The 24,414-nt window shown below is 42.1% G+C and overlaps 1 protein-coding gene across 2 annotated transcripts; it reads right to left on the reverse strand.

The window, feature by feature from the left end:
* Positions 1-441: 441 nt before the first annotated feature.
* LOC115654761 (sulfotransferase 1C1-like) lies at positions 442-20,918 on the reverse strand. Of its 2 annotated transcripts, XM_030569513.1 has the most exons (9): positions 20,793-20,918; positions 17,120-17,314; positions 16,321-16,498; positions 7,849-7,986; positions 5,954-6,051; positions 5,486-5,612; positions 4,405-4,499; positions 3,999-4,179; positions 442-3,254 (listed from the first exon to the last, which is right to left on the reverse strand). In XM_030569513.1, exons 3-9 carry the CDS (start codon positions 16,490-16,492, stop codon positions 3,142-3,144), a joined length of 924 nt encoding a protein of 307 aa, XP_030425373.1. In that variant the 5' UTR covers positions 16,493-16,498; positions 17,120-17,314; positions 20,793-20,918; the 3' UTR covers positions 442-3,141. The 2 variants fall into 2 exon arrangements, with proteins under 2 accessions (XP_030425373.1, XP_030425382.1); XM_030569522.1 differs by lacking the exon at positions 17,120-17,314.
* Positions 20,919-24,414: the final 3,496 nt, after the last annotated feature.

A 24,414-nucleotide genomic window follows, 5' to 3' on the forward strand; every position in this document is an offset into this window, starting at 1 on the left:
GTCCAGATGACAGCTGGATTTTGTCGCTGGCGGGGAGACCCTCTGGGACAGTGGACACCAGGAAATCAGGATTCTCTTCTTCACAGACAAGGTAAGGTGGATTTGATTTGTTGTAGTGGCACACTGTTGACTCATATCCAGCTTCTCATTCACTGTAACCCCTAGGTCCTTTTCTGCAGAACAGCTGCCTAGCCATTCGGTCCCTAGTCTGTAGCAGTGCATGGGATTCTTCTGTCCTAAGTGCAGGACTCTGCACTTGTCCTTGTTTAACCTCATCAGATTTCTTTTGGCCCAATCCTCTAATTTGTCTAGGTCCCTCTGTATCCTATCCCTACCCTCCAGCATATCTACAGCTCCTCCCAGTTTAGTGTCATCTGCAAACTTGCTGAGGGTGCAGTCCACGCCATCCTCCAGATCATTAATGAAGATATTGAACAAAACTGGCCCCAGGACCGACCCTTGTGGCACTCCGCTTGATACCTTCATGTTATCACCTTCGGCTCTTTATTACCAGTAGCAACGCCTGTGCAGCTTCATTTATTCCTCTCTGTGTTAGTTTATTTTACTCAGTGGGAATCTAACACACCATACTACCTAAAATTAGACAACCAGGTTGATAATCTTACTCTCTAGAGGCAATGAGCTGATAAATATGTGCTCCATGTTCTGGAGTCTTTCTATAGTTAAGGGTGTAATCAGCTTTCACTTGTAAACTTACTTTGGGCTTCTCTCAACTCTTCAGAAATGGTCTTTTTGTTTAAAATGTTGAATGTGTGGTTAGCCAGAGGAAAAGGCTGTTGACTAAACTGGAGGTGATTCAAGCATTCTGTTTCTGAGATGTTTCAGAATAGCAGCCGTGTTAGTCTGTATCCGCAAAAAGAACAGGAGTACTTGTGGCACCTTAGAGACTAACACATTTGCCACAAGTACTCCTGTTATTTCTGAGATGTGATGCTCTGAAAAAAATTGGTGCAAATTAAGTTTACATAGAGTTTACAGAGACAAAGGATGGTTCAGTGATATGGGCACTAGTCTGGGACTTGGGAGACTGGAGTTTAATTCCCTACTCTGCCATGGACAGACTGTGTAACTTAAACAAGTCTCCGTGCCTCAGACCTCCACCCATAAAACGGAGGGGATCGTACTGCCCTATCTCACCCTGCTGTTGTGAAAATACATTGAAGACTGGGAGGTGCTCACATACTATGGTAATGGGGGTCATAGAAGTACCTACATCTATGTCAACACTGCAGCTGGGAACAAGCCTCCCAGCCCAGATAGATAAACTTGCACCAGCATGCTAAAAATAGCTGTGTGGATGGTGTAGCACCAGTAGAGTCTTGGGCTAGCACGCAGAGCTCAAGCTTTGTGACTAGTTTGAGCCTTTTCTGGTGCTGCAATGTCCACATAGCTACTTTTAGTGTGCTAGAGCGAGTCTGTCTAGGTGGGCTGCAGGCCTCGCTCCCAGCTGCAAAGTAGACATACATTAAGTTCTGAAGATTCTTTTTGTCATCTCTCAAAAATGGCTTGGCCTAGAAACTTCATATTTATATAATTCCAACGTTCTTTATCAGATCTGCTCCACAGGACTCTATAAGGCAGAAATTGAAGTGCTAGTTTTGGCATTATTTGCCTCTGAAATAGAAACATCAGAGTGCTCTCATGCCCTGGTAGAATTTAGGAGGTTCCTCACAAATGACAAGCCTTTGAAAAGGATGTGAGTGACTTTGTGAAACCTGTACACCTTGTGTCCATGTGCTCTCTTGTTCACTCACACAATTCATTTTGCACCCACAAATGTATGCTTTGCACCCCCTACCCCATAGAAGTACCAGAGGCAGTGTAGTCTTGTGAAGTGAGGCGAGAATTGGGAATAAAATTGCTCTCGCCTTCTACTCCCATCTGTTCCCTACCATATGGTCTTCATATTACTTTGCAGTTACATAATACCTTTCATTCAAGGCTCTCAAAGTGCTTTTACAACACAAATCATGCTTCACAACCACTTTGAGGGGTACATTTCAATATCCCCATTTTGTACATAAGAAATAATAAGAAATTGAGGCTCAGAAAGGTTATGTTTAATGATAACATTTTCAAACATGGATGTCTAAAGTTCAGCACGTCAGGCCCCCATCTCAAAAGGTATCAGGCCCTTAGCTTCTGTTAAAAAATTAGTGGAAGTTATGAGCCTAAATACCTTTGAAGATCCAGGTCTAACTCTATAGTTGGCACCTAGCTAAGCAGTCTGATTTTCAAAGGTGCTGAGGCATCCCAGTATCTGACTGACTTCAGCTAGGCACCTAAATCCATTATTTGAAGTCTTCAAAGTATGGATTTAGGTGCTTAGCTTTAGTGGCAAACTGGTTTGTTTGAGGCCTGGAGGGCAGGTCAGTCCTAGAGGTGGAACGAGTATAGCTTTCCGATTCATAGTCCCATAAATTAATTTGTTAGACCAAACTGCCACCCATGCAAGTCATTTAGGGCTAGATCTTATATAGCATGCAGTATGTATGGAGGGAGAAGGGGAATAAGTAACTTCAAATTCTTGCATGACACCATTTCATCATCTGCAAAGTGTAGCTAATAGTACTTACTTACCGCACTAATGGAGTGTGTGGATGGATTACAGTTTTCCCAGCATATTGAAAACATACAAACAATAACAGCATGTTGCAATTCAATAGTGCCTTCTAGCTCAGGGTTTTTACTTGCTGCTGGGAATGGTTTTAAAAATATTGGATATTACCATCTAAAGTTTTACAAAAAGTAAAAAAAAAAAGTAAATGAACAAGACCCTACAGGCCTGCTCTTCAGAAGAATTTTATGAACACCAGGAATAAAAGTTAGGGATGAGGGGATAAATTTCATCAGGGAAATCACCCCAGCCACCTCTTCAATTTGAGGGTGGGATTTTGAGGGATTCCTGCAAAGTCTCTACAGTACATTACTGCTTGACTCTAGTTTAAGTAAGATGTTTGTCTCAAAATTAGGTTTACACAGAGAAAGGGGATGCTCAGCCCTGTAAAATCAGTGGTGTGGAAAACTGGGGCATTGTAATTTTAGATGCACAGTTATTTTGTGAGGTTTTTATAGGGAAAGTGCTAGTAGATTATAGAGAATAATCCCTATGACCCCTTCTCAGAGCTCCATGCGGAAGGTCAGAGAGGTTCTAGACATCTTCTTCCTATAATCGTCATCAAATTTCTCATTCTGTGCCATTGTGAAATGGTTCTTCCAATCTCCAACAGTCCCTACAATACAGGAAAGCCAAGGAGATATTCAGTCACTATTAGGAAGAATTCTTCTACTTCATCTCAAGTCCTGAAATCCATTATCACTAACTCAAAAGATATTAACAGTTCAAGTGAAATGCTAATTCAAAACACAACAGGAAGGAAGATGAGGGAATACTAAAAATATAAAACAGCAGCACTGTAACAGGTTAACTCATCCCTTAAGGGCTGGGGTTGGCTCAGATTGTACTATAGAATGAGCCATAGCTGGGAGAGATCAGGATGACTGTCCTAAAAAGTGCAAAAGGAGGCTGCAATCAATGAGGAAGATTAGGAAAATGAGAGACACTGTAGGGAGCATGAAGGGCTTCTGCAGGGAAGACCTTGAGATTAAGGGAGCTGGAAGCTTCTGTGGAGAAACCCAGACAGCATTTGGGCCTAGAAGTTTGTGGGCCTGTAGGCCAGGGAGCTAAGCTCCAGCTAGAAAGAGCTGGGAGGATAGACTGTGATAACAGACTAGGATGGCATTGCTCTGACTGAGATAAGACACCAGAGCGAAGTATGGACTGTTGTGTGGTGATGGACTTTATTTTGGAACCCTGAGGATTGTTAAGAAGTTTGTTATTAAACCAGCCCAGAGTGAGAGAGAGAGAGAGTGAGTGTGTATGTAGTTCTTATCCACGTATGTAATTCTTAAGGGTCCTGCAAGAGGGGGATTAAAAGGGCAGAGCACTCTGTAAATGTCCACACTGCTACAAGCACCTTTTCTCATGAATGGTGAGATCGAGTGGTCCATTACTGCAGGAGGTTGAAAAGTGTAGTTTGCCATGGGGTTGTCCTTCATTATCTCAAATGTTGTGTGGTGGATGATTTTATCGAGAACTTCATTCTCCAAGTCCTTCTCCAGGAACTGTAACACCTTTTGGATTTCACGCTTTGGATCCTGTGGAAGGAGTGAAATTGGATAAGAAACCGACCCAGGAAGAGGAAACAAATCAGATAGGGAAAATCTGTGAGGAAGTTTTAAATGTGGGAATCTCATCTATCATTGGGATGTGGATCATCTGAAGACCCAACTGGTGTTAACAGAATATTGCTGTGGGGAGCTCATACCTGCTGGAACCCTGAATGGCAACAGAGCACTATGAACTCTGACTCACCCACTCACCTCCTTTAGGTCTTCATAGAAGAGGTAGAGAATACAGTGGTTTTCTTTTGCATCCCACCATCCTTTTACATGATCATACCAGCAACCCCAAAGCACTGAAAGCAGGAGAGTAACCAGTAGTCAGCAAGTAGCAATGTCTGATCTATCGAGATGTAGCCCCTATAAGTGAAATATCTGAGCATTTAATCTTTAATGATCCTCAATGCCCCAGAGAAATAGGAGTATTTTATAGATGGGGAGCTGGGGTGGAGTGGTCCTTTACATTGCAAAATACACAAAAACCAAACCACCACCACCACCAACCAGCAGCAGCATCTCATCTCAGAGTCTGGATCTACAGACTCAGGGTGTGAGGCTCACATTACAGTTCTAAAAATAGCCATATAGACATTCCTGCTTGGGCTCTGAAACCCAGTGTGCATGTGCAGGGGTGTGTGTAGACAAACGGAGGCACAGAGAGACTGAGTACTTCTTTACACAGCACGTTACAGCACAGCAAGTTAAGGTGTCACTCTACAGCACACCAGCTTGCCATATGTTAACGTCCCTTGTGGGCACTGCTAGTAGCAAACTAGCCTGTAATCTGGGACTGTTGGAGTGCTGTAGCAATGTCATATTTACATGGGTTGTTACTGCTTTTGACAAGCTGGTGTGGTGTAGATTCACATTGCATAGGAAACAACATTTTCCAGAGCCCCAGACAATCACCCTATCTACTTGGCTATCCTTCCTCTCCAGCTGACTGCTGAGCAATATGTCTTTAACCTCAAAATGTTTGGAAAAAAAGATTAAGCTTTAAAAACAAGGAATTTGTGGGTTTTAGGGACCATGGAGGAGAATGGGGGTGGGAGGAAGAAAAAGAGAGAGATAGATGAGTTCCCTGGAGCGAGAGGATAGAGAAAGGAAGTGTTTGAGTACTGGTAAAAGACACCAGGATGGAATGGAGTTCCTGCTGAAATGTTTGGAGTAGATTTCCCTATAGTACAATATCAGTGTTGGTTCAAACAATGGATGGAGGCTTAATATAAATAGCATGAATTAAAAAAAAGGAATAGGATGTTGCACAGTTGGTTCCATTCACCTTGTCCAGCCATGAATTTCTCCAAAAACTCCTCCCAGGTTCCTGGCTCAGGCATATTTTTATTCATTCTGTGAAAATGGTAGTAGGACACCAGGTTGTCTTTGGCATTTCTTGCCACATAGATTATCTGGATTGGGTGTGGAAGCAAGTGAGAGAAAGAAAGAAGTGAAATAATATGTATATTTAACATTATAGATGTAGACATGTACAGAGGGTGCTGAGTGTCCTGCTGTGTTCTCTCTCAAAAGATGGTCACCAAAGCCATACAAGTTTTCTGCTTGGGAGCTGCCATTTTCTGAAACCAATTTGTGACTGAATGAAATTCCTTCACTTTCATACAGAAGCTAAATATTACAGGGAAGATGGGCCTCTAGATTTCAGGAGGAGTCTGGAAACCAGCCTCACTCCTATTTAGTTTCAGTTCATTTCCAAATAAAGTAGACCTGAGCCCCACCTTCCCCTCATTACCTTACACTCTTGCTCCCAAAAGGATGGAGGCACCAGTTGTACAGGGAGATGAGTTTTCAGTGTTCGTGGGGAGGGCATCGCTTCAGCTAGTTCCAGGCCTGCAAAATATTTTGTAGTAACTCTCCAGTGTCCTTCTATGCAAACTCTTCTATGTCTTTGTCACCATCATGTGTGGGATTTTGACTCAGACTTTCCAGGGAAATGACAGTTTGTATCAGTTTATACATATCCAACTCTACCTCATTGCAACCCTCCATGGAAAGCATCGTATAACATGTATCAACCATCAGTGTCCTTGAGACTTTGCCTGCATTCTTGAGGAATGGTGAGTATTGATTCGTATACATATTTGCTTTTTTGGGATATTGTCTGAATCCCTCTAGGGCAGGGGTGGCCAGCCTAAGCCTGAGAAGGAGCCAGAATTCACCAATGTACATTGCCAAAGAGCCACAGTAATACATCAGCAGCCCTCTTATCAGCACCACTCCCAGCACCTCCTGCCTACTGGCAGCCCTGCTGATCAGCACCTCCTCCCTCCCTATCAGCTGTTTTGCAGCATGCAGGAGGCTTTGTGGAGGGATGGTACAGCAGATTCAGGAGAGGGGCTGAAAGGGGTGCGGGGGGGCAGAGCCTGTTGCAGAGCCAGAGGTTGATCAGTGAGCACCCTCCCAGCACATTTGAAAGTTGGCGCCTGTAGCTCCAGCCCCAGAGTTGGTGCTTATAAAAAGGAGCCGCATATTAACTTCTGAAGAGTTACATGTGGCTCTGGAGCCACAGGCTGGCCAGCCTTGCTCTATGGAAATGCTGAATATTGCATGTACTTGGCTGGACCTTTTCCCATTACAGCACTCAGTGAATTTTCATTTTACTTGCAGAAAATTTCTTTCTAGGTCAAGAGAGCCATAGATAGGATGACCAGATTGTCATAGTGAAAATACTGGGCCATCTGTCATGGAATGGGAGGCAGTGAGGGTTGGTTTTTTTTTATTATTTAAATGATGATTCAAGATGTGTGAATCAGAGAGACAAGAGGGAACAAGGAAATTTTTTTTTTAAACTTCTCTCATCTAAGCAAGCATGTTCTCCTGTCTCACCACTCTGTCCCCTTTAAGAGTAAAATCGGTATGTTGGAATAAATATGGTGGAAGAATGGAAGAAAACAGTATTTACTTTTACTATTTTCTTCCCGTCCCAACTTAATGACAGTATTTTCAATCCTATACCTCCAGAGTAGCATAGTTAACAAAAATTCTTCCATTTGTCCTGTCATTATACTCCCTCCTCCCGGGGTTTCTGGCTTTAGATTAATTTCTATACTAATGTCATAGTCTCCTCCCACTGCCACTTCCTCTCGCTTGATCCTTCCTTCTCTCCCCCAGAAACAGGTGCCCCTTTTGTCCTTCTATGCCTTGACACAGTCAGGTGTGGGGGAGGTGAGGAGAAGTACAACTGCTAATCCACTCATATGCGCTAGGGAAGGTTGGCTTGGGGGCTCACTCACTGGCAGACTTCATTGAAGAGCTCCTGCTCATAGACCTGAAAATGAGCAATGACCTGTGTAGAGATCTCTCCAGATAACATGACAAATGGAACAGATTTTCTTGGAAAACTCATCTACAATGGATACTCTTTCAGTGGATAACATTTTCCTTTATTTAGAAAACAAAATTTTGATGCCATGATTTTGGACAAAATCAAGTCCTGTTTGTGTTATAGAGGTTCTCAAACTGGGGGCTGAGATCCTTCAGGAGGTTGTGAGGTTATTACATAGGTCGTGAGCTGTCAGCCTCCACCCCAAAGCCCGCTTTGCATCCAGCATTTATAATGGTGATAAGTGTTTAATTTATAAGGGGTGGGAGTACAAAAAAGTTTGAGAACCATTGTGTTACATTTACCATTTGTATCAGAGCTGAAAGGTCCAGGCAGAACCCACTCAATGAAAGGGTGTCGCAGGTAAGTGGTGGCACGTTTGCATTTCTCAATGTCTCCATCATGTTGGATCATATCCACAATCTCCTGTATCCATGTTGTACCTGAAAATTAGAATTTTACATATTTTCCCACTGCAGTGCAGAGACTTTTCCAAAAGAGAAATGGAAGCTTGTTAAAAACACTAGCTGGATGGCGACCACAATCAAGGAAGACTGGGGAAGTCACAAGGCCATTGCTACAAGATGATGATAGGCATGGGGGTTAGAAGGTGAATCAGAGACAAAATGCAATGGTAGGAAGGGAAGTTGAAACTTTTAGTACCTCCTGAGGAAAAGCCTCTAGGCTTGCACTCAGGACTGTGTTCTTGTGTGTGGTAGAAATTAATGAATAAAAGCATTGAGCTCAATTGGCTATGAGTTGTGGGATTGTTTATTTGTAGAGCTGAGTTAACATCACAATTTCCATCTTGTGGGAAATTCCAATATTTGCAGTTTTTTCATCCTGAACTAGGACAAAGTGAACAAATCAAAGGTTTCAATAAATGAAAAATTCTGAAAATTTTTAATTTGAACACAAAAATATTCAATGTTTCAATTCAGAAATATTTTGTTTTGAGTTGGTTTGACCTTAAACTGAATCTGGCTGAGTTGTAGGGTGCCTCCTAAGAGTTATAGTTTGGGTGCTTCAAACACTGATTTTCCCCCATGGGCTGAGCTCTGTGACTTGACTACAGATCCCATGATGCACTGTGATGGTTCATCCAGGGGAGACTACATCCCCTGTAATGCATTACAATCTAGCCAAGGAGTCCAGCCTATAGGAGAGAATGGGAAATTGAACTAAAAATCCCCTAATGCACTACAGCAGCTCAGACAGATGCCATTTAGTGTTGCACTGATTCAAAATTAAATATTTCAATTCCATGCAACAAACTGAAATGCTTTTATTTAGGATGATCTCACAATATTTTGTTTCAATTTTCCTTATGGAAAATTTAAACAAAATTTCTCAGCAGCCATATTTTCTGTTAAACATTTTTACCACCTCTAATTATTTGAGTATTTGGATGACCACCAGGCATTCAAGAATGTTCTTTAATCCTAAAGCTTTCCATATTTTTGTTCATCCAAAATTAGTACCTGAAGTCTGTTGTTCATTATTCCCTTATTTGAAAGGTGTAAAAAATCTACCATATGATGTAAGTGGCCAATCGCAGGACACAAAAAATAAATACTAGTGTAAAAGATAAGGTAGCCCCCCTTAATAGCTTACAAGCAGCCAGTAGGGGGAAGCAGAAGCCTCACATACACAGTACCCTGAACTTTTAAACTTTTTTTCTCTGCCTCAACGCAGAGAACTTGCTTCAAACCAGTTTTTACTAAACAAATAACAAAAGCCCAAAGTTTGACACCTACCAATCAAGTGTTAACACGCAAGGGTCTTTGTCTAAATATGTATAAAAAGTTTGTGAAATTTGTGTAAGGCAGAGTCTTTGTATCAAGGTGCAAGGCTCTCCTTTGTTCTGCAGAATAAAGCACCTTTTCCTAATCCCTGTCAGGCTGTTATTGGCTCTCAGCTAGGCAGACCTGATATTTTGGTAACAGTTTCTGGCGACCCCAGATGGGACTCTCCTAGCTCGGACATCGGACTCCAGATGGCTGCGACGAAATAGGAGCAGCACCACCAGGGTGTTTAGTCCCTCTTCCTCACTTCACCACGGCCCCTGGGGTTCGTGTTCCGATAAGGTGAGCCCTAATAGGATAAGGAAACACTATCTGGTTCTGGTTTGCTATTTGGTTCTGTTCTGTTTAACTGGTTACTGTTTTTCTGCTCTGTACATTTCGGTGTTAGGTATGTGGGCAGAACTGAACCTCTCGTTCGTAATTCCTCAGGGTGGAAGCCATAGCGTGCGATAAAGCTCTGAGGTCGAATTAAGATACTTATGTCCTATCCCCTGTAGCGGTCAGTGTAATAAAGGTAGAAAATCCTGGTTTAGAGTGTAATTCCCTCTGCTCTCTGTGTAATTCTCTGTTTAAGTGTCAGAAGACAAATCGGTGGGTCTCTGGGTAAACCCTCTAAAGATGCTCTTTAAATTATATGTTAAGTAAATGGCCCCTGCCTGGAGTTCAAAAAGGGATGTCAAGGAAGTGCTTTTACACAACTTTGCACCCAGGATTGGCCAGCCCTGGGAACTGCATGGCCCGAGTTTGGTTCCTTTGATATTTGACTCATTTAACCCCTTTGCACCTGATATTGGAGAATCAGGCACCAGGTCAAATGGACTATTGGTTTTTGTGGGATGATGAGGCTCAATGTCGCTTGAAAAAAAGGTACAAATCCAGGCCCCTCTATTCCTGGAAGCTTCTGCCCCTCACGAAGCCGATTGTTGGGAGGATACCCCCCCCACGTATTGTCCTAGACTGCGGCCAACCCTGGCAGTAATACCACTGGCTGTGGTGGACCTGGTTCTCTCCTCTACAGGGTCTGAGACAGCGGCCCCACCACTGAAAATTGAGGAAGCCACAATTCAGGCCAGTAAGCTAACTAGTGGAGCAACAGGTAGTGGGTACACTTCTCTGACCACCGTCCTTAGTCTATCTCGTACGAGACAGGGAGCAGTCTATGGAAAAAACAGTTAATATCCAGGCACAATGGATGGGAATGTTGTAATCAGTTATGTTCATGTTCCTTTTACTACTGCAGACCTTTGGGCCTTAAAACCACCTGTAGCTTATTATTCTCAAAAATTAGATGCTGTAGCAAAAGGCTTTCCTGGCTGCCTCCGAGCAATGGTCACTGCTGGTCTCCTGGTACCCCAAGCAAAACAAATTACCTTGGGCCATCTGATGACCCTACGGACCTCACATGCAGCCCAACAGCTGTTGGTTCAAAAAGGCACTCAGCATTTAACCAGACTAACACTTAAAATTTTGTTATCTAAAACCAAACTTAAAAATTAAACAGTGCCATACCTTGAAACCCTGCTACCATGTTTGTTGTCTGTGAAAGGCAACAGAAGCCCTCACATACTTGCCTTCAGAAAGTACAACATCAAAAAACCTTGTCCAGATCTCTCAAATGTGCCCATTCCAAATGCTGACCTGGAGCTGTACACAGATGGCTCTGCACAAGTCGTGAAAGGCCAATGAGTATCTGGATTTGCAGTAACTACTCAGTTTAATGTATTACAGTCTGCTCCCTTGGGACCCTCCACCTCAGCCCAGGCAGCAGAATTGGTAGCCTTCACCTGAGCATGTGAGCTGGCAGCAGGTCAGTTGGTGAACATATACACTGACTTGAAATATGCCTTTGGTGTTTGTCACGCCACAAACCCACATTCTGCCCACAGTTGGCCTATCTCCTTCAGTGGCATTAAGGTTACACATGGGCCCTTAATTCTAAAACTATTGGAAGCCATTCATCTGCCATCTCAGGTTGCTATCATCCATGTACGGGCCCATCAGAAAGGGAATAATCCCACCGTCTGTGGCAACTGACTGGCCAATTCAGCTTCAAAAGCCACTTTAGCCCTATGTTGCACACCAGATGGCACTCACGTCCTCTTCCACCAACTCCAGCCCTGGTCCCTTTTACCCCTAAGCCATTAAAAATCAATCATTGGAAAAGTATGGGGGCCACTGAGATGCCAAGGGGGAGTGGCAACTACCAGATTAAAAAAAAAGCGCATTGCCCTGAGCTGCTTTGCGGCCTGCCCTACTTAAACTATACCAGGAAACACATGGTGAAGCAGAAGCTATAGCAGCTACTGTAAATAGACTTTAGCTTCCTGGAACACTCCAGGGGCATACCAGAGTCCTTGCTACCTATACTATCTGTGCAAAATTCAACCCATGGGGGGAACCTAAAGGCCCCCCCCCGAGCCAGGTTATGGGCATACATGCCCTTTGAACAACTCCAAAATAAATATTTGGAAATGCCTAAGTGCCAAGGCTACAAATATCTTCTTGTAATTGTGTGCCAACTAACTGGTTGAATCAAAGCATTCCTGACTAAACAAGCAACTGCCTTAAAGGTGGGGAAGACCCTAATAAACCATATCTTTCCTAGGTTTGGCCCTCCTAGGTCTATTAACTCTGACCAAGGAACTCATTTCACTGCCCAGGTTATTCAGGCCCTTGCAATGGTCCTGGGTGTTACCTGGCTTTTACACACCCCTTAAGAACCACCATCTTCAGGACAAGTGAAAAAAAATAAATCAGACTTTAAAACTTAAACTCTAAACTGTGTGCTCAGACCGGGTTAAAATGGCTTCAAGCCCTGCCTCTGGCCCTTCTGGCAGTTTGAACTGCCCCCAGAGGCTGGCTCAGTCTCTCACCCTTTGAACTTATTTGGCAGGCCATACACCAGATTTGCTAATCCAGGACCTGTAACTAATTTAGGCACTTAAAAAAACCCAACCAAATATGTTGTTTCCCTCCAAATTACTCTCCTCTCTCCACAGGTATGCAGCTCAATTTCAGTCCCTACCCGCTAATGTCCCAGCTCATCAAATCGCTCTAGAAAACTGGGCCTATATAAAAAAAATGAAAACACAAGCCTCTCCAACCCCAGTGGACGGGCCCTTTCCAAGTCCTCCTTACTTCTCACACTGTAGTTCAAGTGCAAAAGCAAAACACTTGAACTCATCACACCTGAGTCAAGCTAGGCCCTAGGCTGGGGCCAGAAGCAGACAACTTTGGACATCGAGGGAGCCCCACCAGCTCTTCCCACCGCAACCTAGAAGAGTGTGAAGCAGATGATACCTGGCAGACTAAGCCTCTCAAGGAACTAAAGCTCCTGTTCCAACAAAATAAGTCCTGAAACTGACTATAAATTTCTGGATGGTGGTACAATGGTTATTTGCTTTTAGTTTGCCCTTTGTACATGCCAATCCCCACCTAGTGGTTAAATCCTTACAGCGCCTGGCCACATTCGAACACCTGTCTGATTGCTGGCTGTGCCACCAAACTCGTTCTAAAAAAAATAAGGCTGTTCCTGCAAATCTCTCTGAAGTACTCTCCTTGCAGTTAGTACAAAAAACTAAATGGGCATAGGTAAAAAAATACCAGTATAGTACAAAAAGGTGTCTAAAGTTTGGCATTACTGGGTGGCTAAGGGGGTCCCTTTTTTTAATATCCTTAAAATTGAGTATAACCTGCCCCTTTGTTTAAAAAATGCTAAAGGAATTGGGAAAAAGGTAGGCTACCTTCCCCTTAAAGCCTGTAACCAAACCCTTCAGTTTAGTGTCAGAACTGGAACCTTTTCCCCTTTAAATGTCTTGAAAAACACCCAAACGTCCCCTTGCCTCCTACATGACGCTTTTGCTGTAAAATCAACATGCATTCTTTATCAAAGGAAATGGTTCCCCGCCTTCCTCCCGCTGGGCCCCATAAATAGCACACGTTTTATATAACTATTTACTCTGGCATTGTGTTGCCTCACCCATCTCTTAAAAAAAAGTGTCTGAATGCCCACAGCCCATGGGATCGCTTGCAAGTTTTACAGCTAATTTGTTTGCTATTATACATTGTGGGAGCATCCTAAATGCTACCCATGCCCTAAAATGCTTAAATATTTCCCATTAAAGGTGCCAGAACTGCATAAAAGGTACCCCCAAGCAGTAAAATGTGTCAGTGAACCAGCGCCACTGAGTCACGGGTAATACCCTTACCCTCTATTTAAAACCCCCCGGCTTGTATTTTATCTGTGCCCATAGCACCTACAAGGCTTTCCCTCCCGGCTGGCAAAGTCAGTGTGGTGTGGCCCAAGTGTTGCCTAATGTCCAGATTAGGAACACATTAAATTCTAGTCAAATCCTCAACCTGGGAAGCTATTCTCACAAGCTTTTTACATAAGGACTAAAACCAAGCATGCCAAAAATCCCTTAGTTGTCAGGCAAACAGAATTCCATTCCTTTGTTCATACGCTCATTCCTGGGATTGGGGTAGCTAAACTAAAAAAACGCAATTGTACACACTTCTGCAAAGCTTAAAAAAACAACAGCTAATGCATCAATAAATGCTTTTCAAAAGTTGCAACAAAAATTTTGGTAGAAGTGGCTATGCAAAATAAGTGTGCTAAATACCATAAGTGCTAAATTAGGGGGGGCTTGTGCTCACATACAAAATGCTGTTATGTTAATAACTCTAGCTTAATTAAAAAAATTTACAGGCTATTAAAAATGCTGCATCTCTCACTCACACCTTTAAATTTAAAAACCCTCTCCCAGACCTTGAATCATGGTTTACTGGTCTCTTCTGTATAATTGTTAAGTTATTTTCTTCCTATGTATTGTTTGGGTAGTAATGCAATATGTCTGTGTAATACTGTAGCCAGAGGCTCTGCTGTCCATAAAGAAACCCAGTACCTGTCTCTTCAGGTTAGGTTAAGTTAAGGTAGCCCCCCCCTTAATAGCTTACAAGCAGCCAGTAGGGGGAAGCAGAAGCCTCACATACACAGTACCCAAACTTTTAAAGTGTTTTTTCTCTTCTGCCTCAAAGCAGAGAAAACTTGCTTTAAACCAGTTTTCACTGAACAAATAACAAAAGCCCAAAGTTTGACACCTACCAATCAAGTGTCAACATGCAAGGGTCTCTGTCTAAATATGTATAAAAAGTTTGTGAAATTTGTGTAAGGCAGAGTCTTTGTACCAAGGCTCTCCTTTCTTCTGCAGAATAAAGGATCTTTTCCTTATCCCTGTCAGGCTGTTATTGGCTCTCAGCTAGGCAGACCCAATATTTCAGTAACACTAGCTAGTGAAGACAGACTGAACAACCTGTAGGCTGAAGATTCATCCAAACCTCTTGGCAACTAATAATTAGGGCTATGTTTATGTTATACCAATATAATAAAAACCAGCAGGATCTTAGAGGGATAAGGCAAAGATGCCACATTTATTTTAAATATAATAAAGCAAAAGATAAAACAATGTTGTTTGCTTTTACTAATATTCCTTATACACACACTCATTCAGGTTCTGTATAGGTGTTATAGTTACCAGCCCAGAAGTTGCTCATGCCAAGTTACTGGCCAGGTATCTTGGTCATGAGGATGGAGCCAAGTCTGTGTCAGATGCACCTGATGCCCTTAGAGGTCGGCAGCAGAACCAGTGACTCAAAATCCAGTTTTTAGAGGAATTAATTCCGATGTTAGTCTATGGGAACTGTTTCATCCTGCTGTTGTTGGCTCAATTAGCAGATGGCACAGTCCTGATGGCTCCACACTGTCTAAAGTGGCACATTCCTTCCAGGTGTTTATGGTGGATCCCAGTTTACCCTCTCGGGGTTGTCTGGTGGTCCATTTGACACATTCTTTGGCTGATGGATCCTTTCCAGGCTGGCATCTCCCTAACCATTCACATACATCAAACATTCAACATACATTCCATATCTTAGCCATATTTTAATTTATTCTCTCCACCACTTGTGGTGTGCGTTAATTCCTATGAGATTCCTGGCCCTGTAATCACAGAGGGTGGGAGTCTGTTTACATTGTATCAATTACAGCTTAAGGCTAGCATAGTGTTTACTTCAAGAACAAAAATCAATTAACTTGTTTGTAAGTTTTACATAGTAATAGAGTATCTTTTACAGGACAGACACAGTGTTTTCTGCAGACAGGAGTTTTACAAGTTAACATAAGAATTTAAGATTTTTGTACTTGGTGAACCTGGGGGGGGTCATTGTCACTTGAGGGAATCACTGTTAGTACCTTCTTTAATATCCCTACATTTACATGTAAGATTAGTGTAGCCCTAAATATGTGCTGCTGTAGCACTTCAGTGTAGACACTACAGTGACAAAGGGTTCTTCCATCACTGTAGTTAATCCACCTCCCCAAGAGGCAGTAGCTAGGACAAAAAAGAATTCTTCCTTTGATCTAGTGCTGTCAACACCAGGGGTTAGGATGGCAGAGCTAAATCTCTGAAGGGTATGGTTTTTGAACACCCCTGAGAGACATAGCTATGCCAATGTAAGTTTTCAGCATAGACCAGCCCTAACTAAAACTTGCAGAATTCAGGAATTGTTCATACCTGAATCACTAACAAAACAAAAAACCCTCCCCCACAAAACTCACAAGCCCTAAATTCATAATAGTTCAACCAATTCCCTTTGCTTCATTGTAAAGGGAAGCAAACCCTAGTTAAAATCAAATACATACAAATTGTGTGTCACTGCTATACATTTACACAAACTGAACTAAAGTTTTAATCATGATATTAGACTAGACAGACTATTTGCATTTTGTAAGTGGTTGGCTTTTTTTCCCCTGACAAGGAAGCTAGAAGTCACTGGAGCTCTGATGAAAGGCCTATGCTAGTGATTACATACATTTCAAAATCACAAGTCTTGGATAAAAAGTATTGCAAAGCATGAGTTTCAGTGGAGGCAGATAGTTCTGTCTCAACCCATTTCCACTCTCCTCTGTGGACACACCTGCTTTTGCATAGGTTGCGATGAGCAGATCATCAGGTCTGGCTCTGAAGTTCCAAATTTGATCCCACCTGTCACACACTCTTTTTGGAAGGAGAACTCCACCCACTTCATCTGTTTCAGAGCGTGTCATGGAGTCCTCTAGGCTCAGATCTTTCATCTTATCCAGGGGCATTATGTACTGCATGGAGAAGAAACAGGTTACCAATAAACAGGTCTGCTCTAAAGTAGTATATGCATTTACTAATCTAATCTCAGCCAGGGACTCAGTGCACTTAGTATGGTAGAAGTGTCCACAATTCTGACTAAATTGCTTAAAATTAGATGTATCTAAATCCACATTTAGGCACCACAAACTGTACCCTAATTTTCACAGGTGCTATGCACCTTGCAGCACCCACTGACTTCTTTGAAAATCATGCCATTGACTTAGGCACCCATATTTGAACATTTTAGCCATTGCATACATTACTTAATGTAAATTAATAACATGCACAGGCAAATTACAAACTACATAACAACTTGTTAAATAATACTATGTCAGTGCTCCTACTGAAAACTAAACCACATTGACCCTTTGTAATTCTTCCATTTCTGGACTTTTATCTTTTGGAATACTGTTCCATTTTACAGCTCTGTATCATCTCAGTCACCTTTACCATTGCTCAAAAAGCACTGAAAACATATCTGGAAAATTCTGAGATAACTGAAGTTAAAACTGGCTCATCGTTCCTGCTTGTCACAGTTCTCCCACAGAACAGCATGATTAGAAATAGCATGCCTGCTACAATCCAATACTCACAAAACAGACTGAAGAGGGGTTTTCTGGAAGGTGCAGGGCTTGAAACCACAAAACTGTGTGAGAAACTTGAAGCTGGAGAGTTACACACACTTGGATGCTTCTGGTCCCTGATGTTGCAGTTCCAGGATGAAGAGCATATGCTCTCTGGGGGCTGTTCTATTTCTAATCCTAGCCACACCTTCTTTAATATAGGTGCTGTCAACAAAGAAATAATGTAGGAAATTGGGCAGAGCTTAAAAAGTCTCCTGCAGATGCAGGAATAAGAGAAAGAGGCGGCATAGCAACAGGTAATGGCTAGAGAGTTTCTCTGCCTTGCAATGTATGCTCCTTTTTAATATCTGGAGGGATTTTTTTAAATCCTATTGTAAAAAAATGTTTACTTACTTATGGCACTATTAACACCTGAGATTATTAAAAGAAAAATAGCTCCAGAGAGGGTAATTTGTTTGTACCATAGTTTAAACAGTCTCAAAATGAGACTATTTCTCCCCAATATTTAACCTAATCTGTACATATAGTAGCTTAAAGGGAAATAAGTCTGTTACCATTAGCATCTGAGCTAATATTGAGTGAATTACAAAAAGCCCACCTTGTTTAATTTTCACCACTTAAAAGGAAACAAGTAGTTTACAGTTTCATTTTATTCGGTTTGGACAAGGAGAACCGATTCCATGGTCACTAATTTTTGTTTAAAGTCTGTTTCTAGTCAATTTCACTTTCTGATTGCCAGTCATTAGCATGATGTGCAATATTTTAATCCAAAGGTATATTTAAAAGTTTAAACAATGAATTGTTTTCAGTAACATCATGAGAACATTTCCATTAGATTGTCAAATGTTCATTCAACAGCCTGAATTGGGGATTTAAAAGATTACTTCCAATTTTAAGTCCATTATTGCCCCACACAGCTGAGCTGCTGATTTTTCCACAAAGAAGTTATCTAAATAGAGGAAACTTTCAGAGCCACCACTGATCTTAAGGAGTAATGATAGCAGAGTTTCCTCCTACCATTGCTCCTGAAACCTGCTTCATGTGAGTTTTCACCATATGGAGAAGAAATGCCTAGTCTAACTTCGGTGGTTTTTCTCCACCATATTAGAGAATGCATGATACTGCTGGACAGTGGCCAATTCTGCCACTTCCTTGACTTGCAGATGGGCCAGGTAAATAAGTGCCAGAAAGATGTCAATACCTCTTGATGCCATTTTTGGTATCGGGAAGGAATTTTCCCCCAGGTCAGACTGGAAGAGACCTGGAGTTTTTCCAGTTTGCGATGCAGCATGGGTCACTTGCTGGTTTGAAGTAGAAGAAATGGTGGATTCTCTGTAACTTGAAGTCTTTAAATCAAAATCTGAGGACTTCAGTAACTCAACCAGAGGTTATGAGCCTACTACAGGAGTTGGGTCAGGTGAGGTTCCATGGCCTGCAACATGCAGGTGGTCAGACTAGGTGATCATGATGGTCCCTTCTGGTCTCAAATTCTGAGCTCCTCCTCCCTACACATACAGCAGCATTCACTGGCTTTTCATCCCTCCTACCTGATAAATCTTGATCAAGGACACCAATATTGTTTAGATAATTGAAGTTGTAATCCAGAGTACAGAGGCAAACCATCTTAAAATGATGATGCAAAAACTCTGCCCAAGTTGACACTGATGCCCTTATAAAAAAGGCATCTAAGGGACAGGTACATGAAGGAAGAGAGTCCAATGGCTGACTTCTGAAATACCCTGGACATTTGTACCATTAAGAAATGAAAAACAACTAAAATGTGATACCTTAAACAGAAGTTATGGGTGGGATGCATAAATTACTGGTTCTGTGTTATGCAAGAGGTCAGACAACACTCTTAACAGTCCCTTCTGGTCTTTTTAAAAAAAAAGGGAAAAGGGAATGGAGAATTTTTACTGTGGCCTGACAAAGTGCTAGGAGTTCATTTGTTTGTGTTTCATCCCACAGTTCAAATAAATTGTTGAGTTGTCAGTTTTCACAAGTCATGATTAGGTGTTTAAGTTACTCATGATTTCAAGAGAAAGATGGGTCTGTCATGTTTTTTTGCTATTAGTAAAATGGCTCTCATCTCTCATTGTTTTCAATATGACGGAAGATACAGGCTGCCCTCTGCCAAAATGCATGCCATTTCCTTGATCCTTAGCAGGTGGAAGTAAGGGTTCCCCCAATCTATCCTTGGCTAAGATAACTGGCCTACTGATCACATGTGGCATATAGGAGACTGTGCAGATAGGAAAATGAGAGAGGTCAAGGAGAGAGACCTGTGGAGGCAGAAAGAAGGGGACAAGTGAATATAAATGGCTTAAGAGGGTGAATGAGCAGGGAAAGGAAAATGTGGGAGAAACATGGAATGGGGACAGGAGTACCTCACGATTAGTATTCAGTCCAAGGCACAGCACAGAGATAGCTCTTGTGGTACTAAAGGACAATCTTCTTGTGGCCATGGACAGAGGTAAGATCACCACAATTGTAGTATTGGACCTTTCTGCAGCCTTTGACATGGTGGACCACAAGGTACTACTAATCTGCCTACATGAGATATCTCCACTAGATGGTCCAGCACTACAGTGGTTCTAATTGTTCCTCTCTATCAGAATATAGAGTGGTGATGAGCAACAGGTTCCTCCCTCTGAAAACCCTAGCCTGCAGGGTCTCACAGGGATTCACGTTATCCCCATCTCTTCAAAATCTACATTGAGACCACTAGGAGAGACAGTGAGATAGGATGGGATGGGATGAGCTGCCAGCAGTGTGCCCATGACACTCCCCTTTATATCTCATTCTCAACTGATGCAACCATTGCTGCATCTAAAAATGTCACAATGCCTACAAGAAATTAGTTCTTGGGTTAAGAGCAGCTGGCTCAAGCTGAACCTACAAAAGACTAAAGTGATGCTGTCTGGAAAGAGGAAATGCTTTGAAGAAAAAGCCAGGACATTGTCTCTGCTTTCCATTGAAGAAATAGAGTCCCCATTCATTAGAGTGGGGTGAAGTCTTGGGGTCCTGTTTAACTCTTTAATAAGTCTGGGTGACCAGGTAGCACCAGTTTCTAAAAATGCCTATCTCATCCCCCAGATGAGGCCCTGGCCATAGTAATCCTAGCATTAGTCACCTCCAGGCAGGATTACTGTAATTTACTGCATCTGAAGCTGAATATGAAGACAATGCACATGATTCAGCTGGTGCAGAATGTCTGCCTATCTTTTCTATTGCTCAGGCAGCCATGAACACATCAGGCCTTTGATCAAGTCCCTCCACTGGTTCTATAATGGGATGCCACCCACCTATTGCAAGCACCCCCTTGTTCAGGTATGTGTCTCTACCTCTTTCAGTCTGTGGTGACCCATTCTGGCTGTTTCTCTGGGAGTTTCTAGTGACAGCCCTCCATCCAAGTCATGTGCAGTCTGTATGGAACACAACTCCAACACTTTTCCCACTCTGTTCTGGCCCTAGGTCTCTAGTGGGGCCTCTTAACAGTTCAGATCCCCTTTCTGGAGGTTTCTGACTGTCCAGTTGTAGGCCACTTCCCCAGTGGCTTATGAGGGGGACCCAGGCCCACCCATACTCTGGGTCCCAGCCCACATTCCACTCTGTTCCTTTACCCAAAGTACTTTCAGTTACCCAGCCATTTCCCCATCCTTCACCAATGTTTCATCCTTACCCCACGATTCTTCTGTGTTCAGAGCCAGCAGCCAGCCGGGAGCTCTTTCTTGCTCCCTAAGTACCTGCCAGTGCTGAGCTATTCATGGTGCTGTTATCAGTCTGCTACAACCACCAGCTTCACTCCTCAAGCTCCAAGCAGCAACTACTTGACTCTAGCACTGCAGCTCCCTTTATATGGCTCCCCGAGCCCTGATTGGCTGCTCCCTGCAGCCTCTCTGATTGGCTGCTTCCCTGAAGCCACTCTAGACTGCTTGGAAGACTTCTCTACTGCTCTTTACCTGGAATGGGTGTGCCAGGATCTTGAGGCCTCCAACAGGGGGCCTCTGGGTCTCGTCTACGCCATCATAGGCTCCCATTCAGCTTATGATACCAGTTTAAGGCTTTGGTCATTATTTTCAACGCAATGGATGGTTCAAGCTACAGCTACATTAAAGACTGAATTTGGCTCTGTGAACCACTGTGACACCTGTGCTTCTCTGAGGCAGAGATCACAAAGCTCCAGACAAAGTACGTGAGAGCTGGGGACAAAGGATTCTCAGTCAAGGGATCCGTCTGTAAAACAAATTTCTAGAGGAGATCAGGTGAATCCAGAGTCTGCCTGTCTTTAGGAAATGCTGCAAAACCTTCCTCTTCCTCTTTCTATCACACAACACTGACAGCACCTTCTAGCCAATAAATCCCAAGTCTAAGAAATCAAAGACAAAAAACCTTGCCCGAAGCAGAGTTCTTCCCTTCAAAAGGAAGAAGTCCCAAGAATCCACAAAATCCACTAGGGACTTCATTATTGCTACTGATTTTATGTGAAAGACACTCAGATACTATGGCTATGGGCAGCAGTATAAAACCACTAGACAGACAGATAAGAAACTGGGAAATCAGAGAGTGAAATGGGGGTAGGACAGGACAAGACAGTAGACGGAGGCAAAAGACTGAGGGGACAAGGAAGAGAAGGTGTGGGCAAGAGATTGTGACTGGATGGGCTGGGACGATATGGAGGGAGCAAGATAGTGACAGAAAAAAGGAATGGAGAGGCAGAGAATTGTAACTTTCCCCATCTCAGAAGTTGATAGAGGGATTGAGGGGATCCCTCTTCAATCTGCTATGAGGAGAGGGCTGTATGATAGTGCTGTTTCAGATTGAAATGGCCACACAGAGTTTCAGGGTAAAAAATAAAGTTAAAAAAAATCAGGAGCCAGAAAAAACTCCCAAACAGTAAAAATATCACTTGATATTTAAGCCAATGTTTACTTTTGGGGCTGTGACTCAAATTTTTTACTCCTAGAATTGGCAATCTTGGAACAGATTGTTCACATGCGAACAAGCAAAGAACACAAGAAACTCAAGCAGCAATAATTTTCTTTTAGTTTCCCTTGTTCCAATTTACAGTGTAAGGTAATCTATGCACAACAATTATGTAACATTACCACAGACGCTGTATATTCTATTACCATGGGATCTGATGTTCTTTGTTCATGGCAGCCACATAGGATTTTGTTTGTCCTTCACACGCCTGCACCTGGTGGTTTGTTTCCTGGCCTCCACCCCTTCTCGTTACACAACCTGGATGATAATGCCATTAATCCCTGGGATAAATTAACTAAAAAGTGAGTGAACAAAGAAAAGTTATGAAGTTGTTTAGTGTTTGTTTCTCTTTTTTCACTACTGAGTAGCCTGTGAACAGAGCAGTGCACCAGGTGTCTTGGAGAGAGGTTAGAAAACCCTACCCACCGCTTTAATCCTGCTTTCAGTTTGTGCACTGAATGAGACATTTCTTCCCATACTTTTAATTAAATATATTGATTATCAGTTTTTTTAACTTGACAGAATGCACTAAGGAATATATTGACATATTTCTGAATACTAGATTTAGCTTTTTATTCCTTTAAATCAATACTGGTAGCAATGTCCTAACTAACAATTCTATTAATATATTTTAGACAGATTTCCATTTTATTAAATTACAGGAAATGTTGATATTTTACCATTAGGCCTCATTACTCTCTTCTTTCAATAAGAGGATTACAGGGATCATGTGGAGAGAGAAAAAGAGTATGCAGTGTAAAGGAATGCAGCTAGGTTGCTATGAACACAGAGGAAACCCCTTTCCGGCCTACACAGCACCTCCTTTTTGACAAGCATGTCATAGAAATGTGGATCAAGGTATAGTTTGATTGTGTTAATAAATATGAACAATACTAAATTACCACATTTTTAATTAATAGGAAATAGTTTACTTTTGTTTTGTTTTAATTTTGTGTTAGACTTAAACATCTCTACAAATAAAGTCATAATAATTGAGAGTCTTGGTATGGATGTGAAGTAGTGATTAGAAAAAGTGTATTTCTGTTGCTATTTATATAGGACCATATGATGGGGATTGTAAGTTATTCTCAAGACAATAGCAAGCACTAAAGTTCAGTATTAAGTCAGATTTTTATGAAATTTTGTCTACATCTAGATGTCAGCATGAGCAAAGGAACAACATTTGGCTTAAAATCTGTAGTCTATATGCTGAAGTCTTAAAATCACCTTGCAACAATTTATATTTGTATTACATTAATGCAAACCATAGTCTCCCTCTGGTGGCCAAAACACCATCTTTAAGTTCCCATGTATGTTAGCAAATGTATGTTTAACATACTCAACATTAGAATTTAAAGGTTTTTTATTTCAAATCCTGTGAGGTTTATAATATAAATCCTCACTCTCTCTCTCTCTCTCTCAGGCATATGGATAACTACATTTAAATGCCTGTCTTTGGGAAATATGCAAACTCTGTTGGAGAAACAAAACATAATTTGTAGGCTTAGGCTAAATTTCCAAACTGGGGTTTCTAAAGACAGGCTTCTAAATCCATTTTTAGCCACCTAAATAAAAGTGATGTGACTGTCACTGAGGTACTGCGTAAGCCCAGCTCCACTGAAGTCAATGGAACATTTAGATGCAACAGGGCAGAAGTAGTGTCAACCCTCCCCCATTATTTAAAATGAAAATGTTTACAAAAATATTTTATATTTTTTATTAAAATTGTTTCCACACAAATTTTCTAGCCAGCTGTAAGGGCTGCTTTCACACACTCATCTTCTAAATCATCTGTACAGGGAAGGCATGATTTGCCCTAATTAAAACCACTGAAAACTTGAAATTCACATTCCATTCTTAAACTCCACTGGGCCAAGGTATTACAGTGTATATATTACCAAGGAACACTCAGTTTGTTATCTGCCTAAGGGGGGCATTAATTCTGACCTTCATATTAGTGGATGAGGCATAATTAATTAATATTTGGGAGGTGCCTAGAAACTGATGGTAAGTACCATGGAAATGCCTATAAATAAGCAAAATAAGTAATACTCAGTAAAATGGTAAGTGTTATAGATGGAGTGATAGGCCTTTTCCATTCAAAAATGCATTTAAGTACGTGCTTGAATCCATTCCTATTCAGTAAATCACGTAAGCCAGTGTTTCTCAAACTGGGGTCATCGCTTGTGTAGGGAAAGCCCTTGGCAGGCCGGGCCAGTTTGTTTACTTGCCCCGTCTGCAGGTCCGGCTGATCGTGGCTCCTACTGGCCATGGTTTGCTGCTGCAGGCCAATGGGGGCTGCTGGAAGTGGCACAGGC

This window comes from Gopherus evgoodei, chromosome 1 (assembly GCF_007399415.2).
Source record: "Gopherus evgoodei ecotype Sinaloan lineage chromosome 1, rGopEvg1_v1.p, whole genome shotgun sequence".
NCBI lineage: Eukaryota > Metazoa > Chordata > Testudines > Testudinidae > Gopherus > Gopherus evgoodei.

What these genes read in the sequence shown, in the direction of transcription:
- LOC115654761 (XM_030569522.1), bottom strand. Translation starts at nt 16,492, where the DNA reads ATGCCCCTGGATAAGATGAAAGATCTGAGCCTAGAGGACTCCATGACA. An exon ending in GAAATTCATGGCTGGACAAG is followed by an intron (nt 4,500 to 5,485) that starts GTGAATGGAACC and finishes TCCTGCTTTCAG; the next exon opens with TGCTTTGGGGTTGCTGGTAT. An exon ending in CTCACCATTCATGAGAAAAG is followed by an intron (nt 3,255 to 3,998) that starts GTGCTTGTAGCA and finishes CCTGTATTGTAG; the next exon opens with GGACTGTTGGAGATTGGAAG.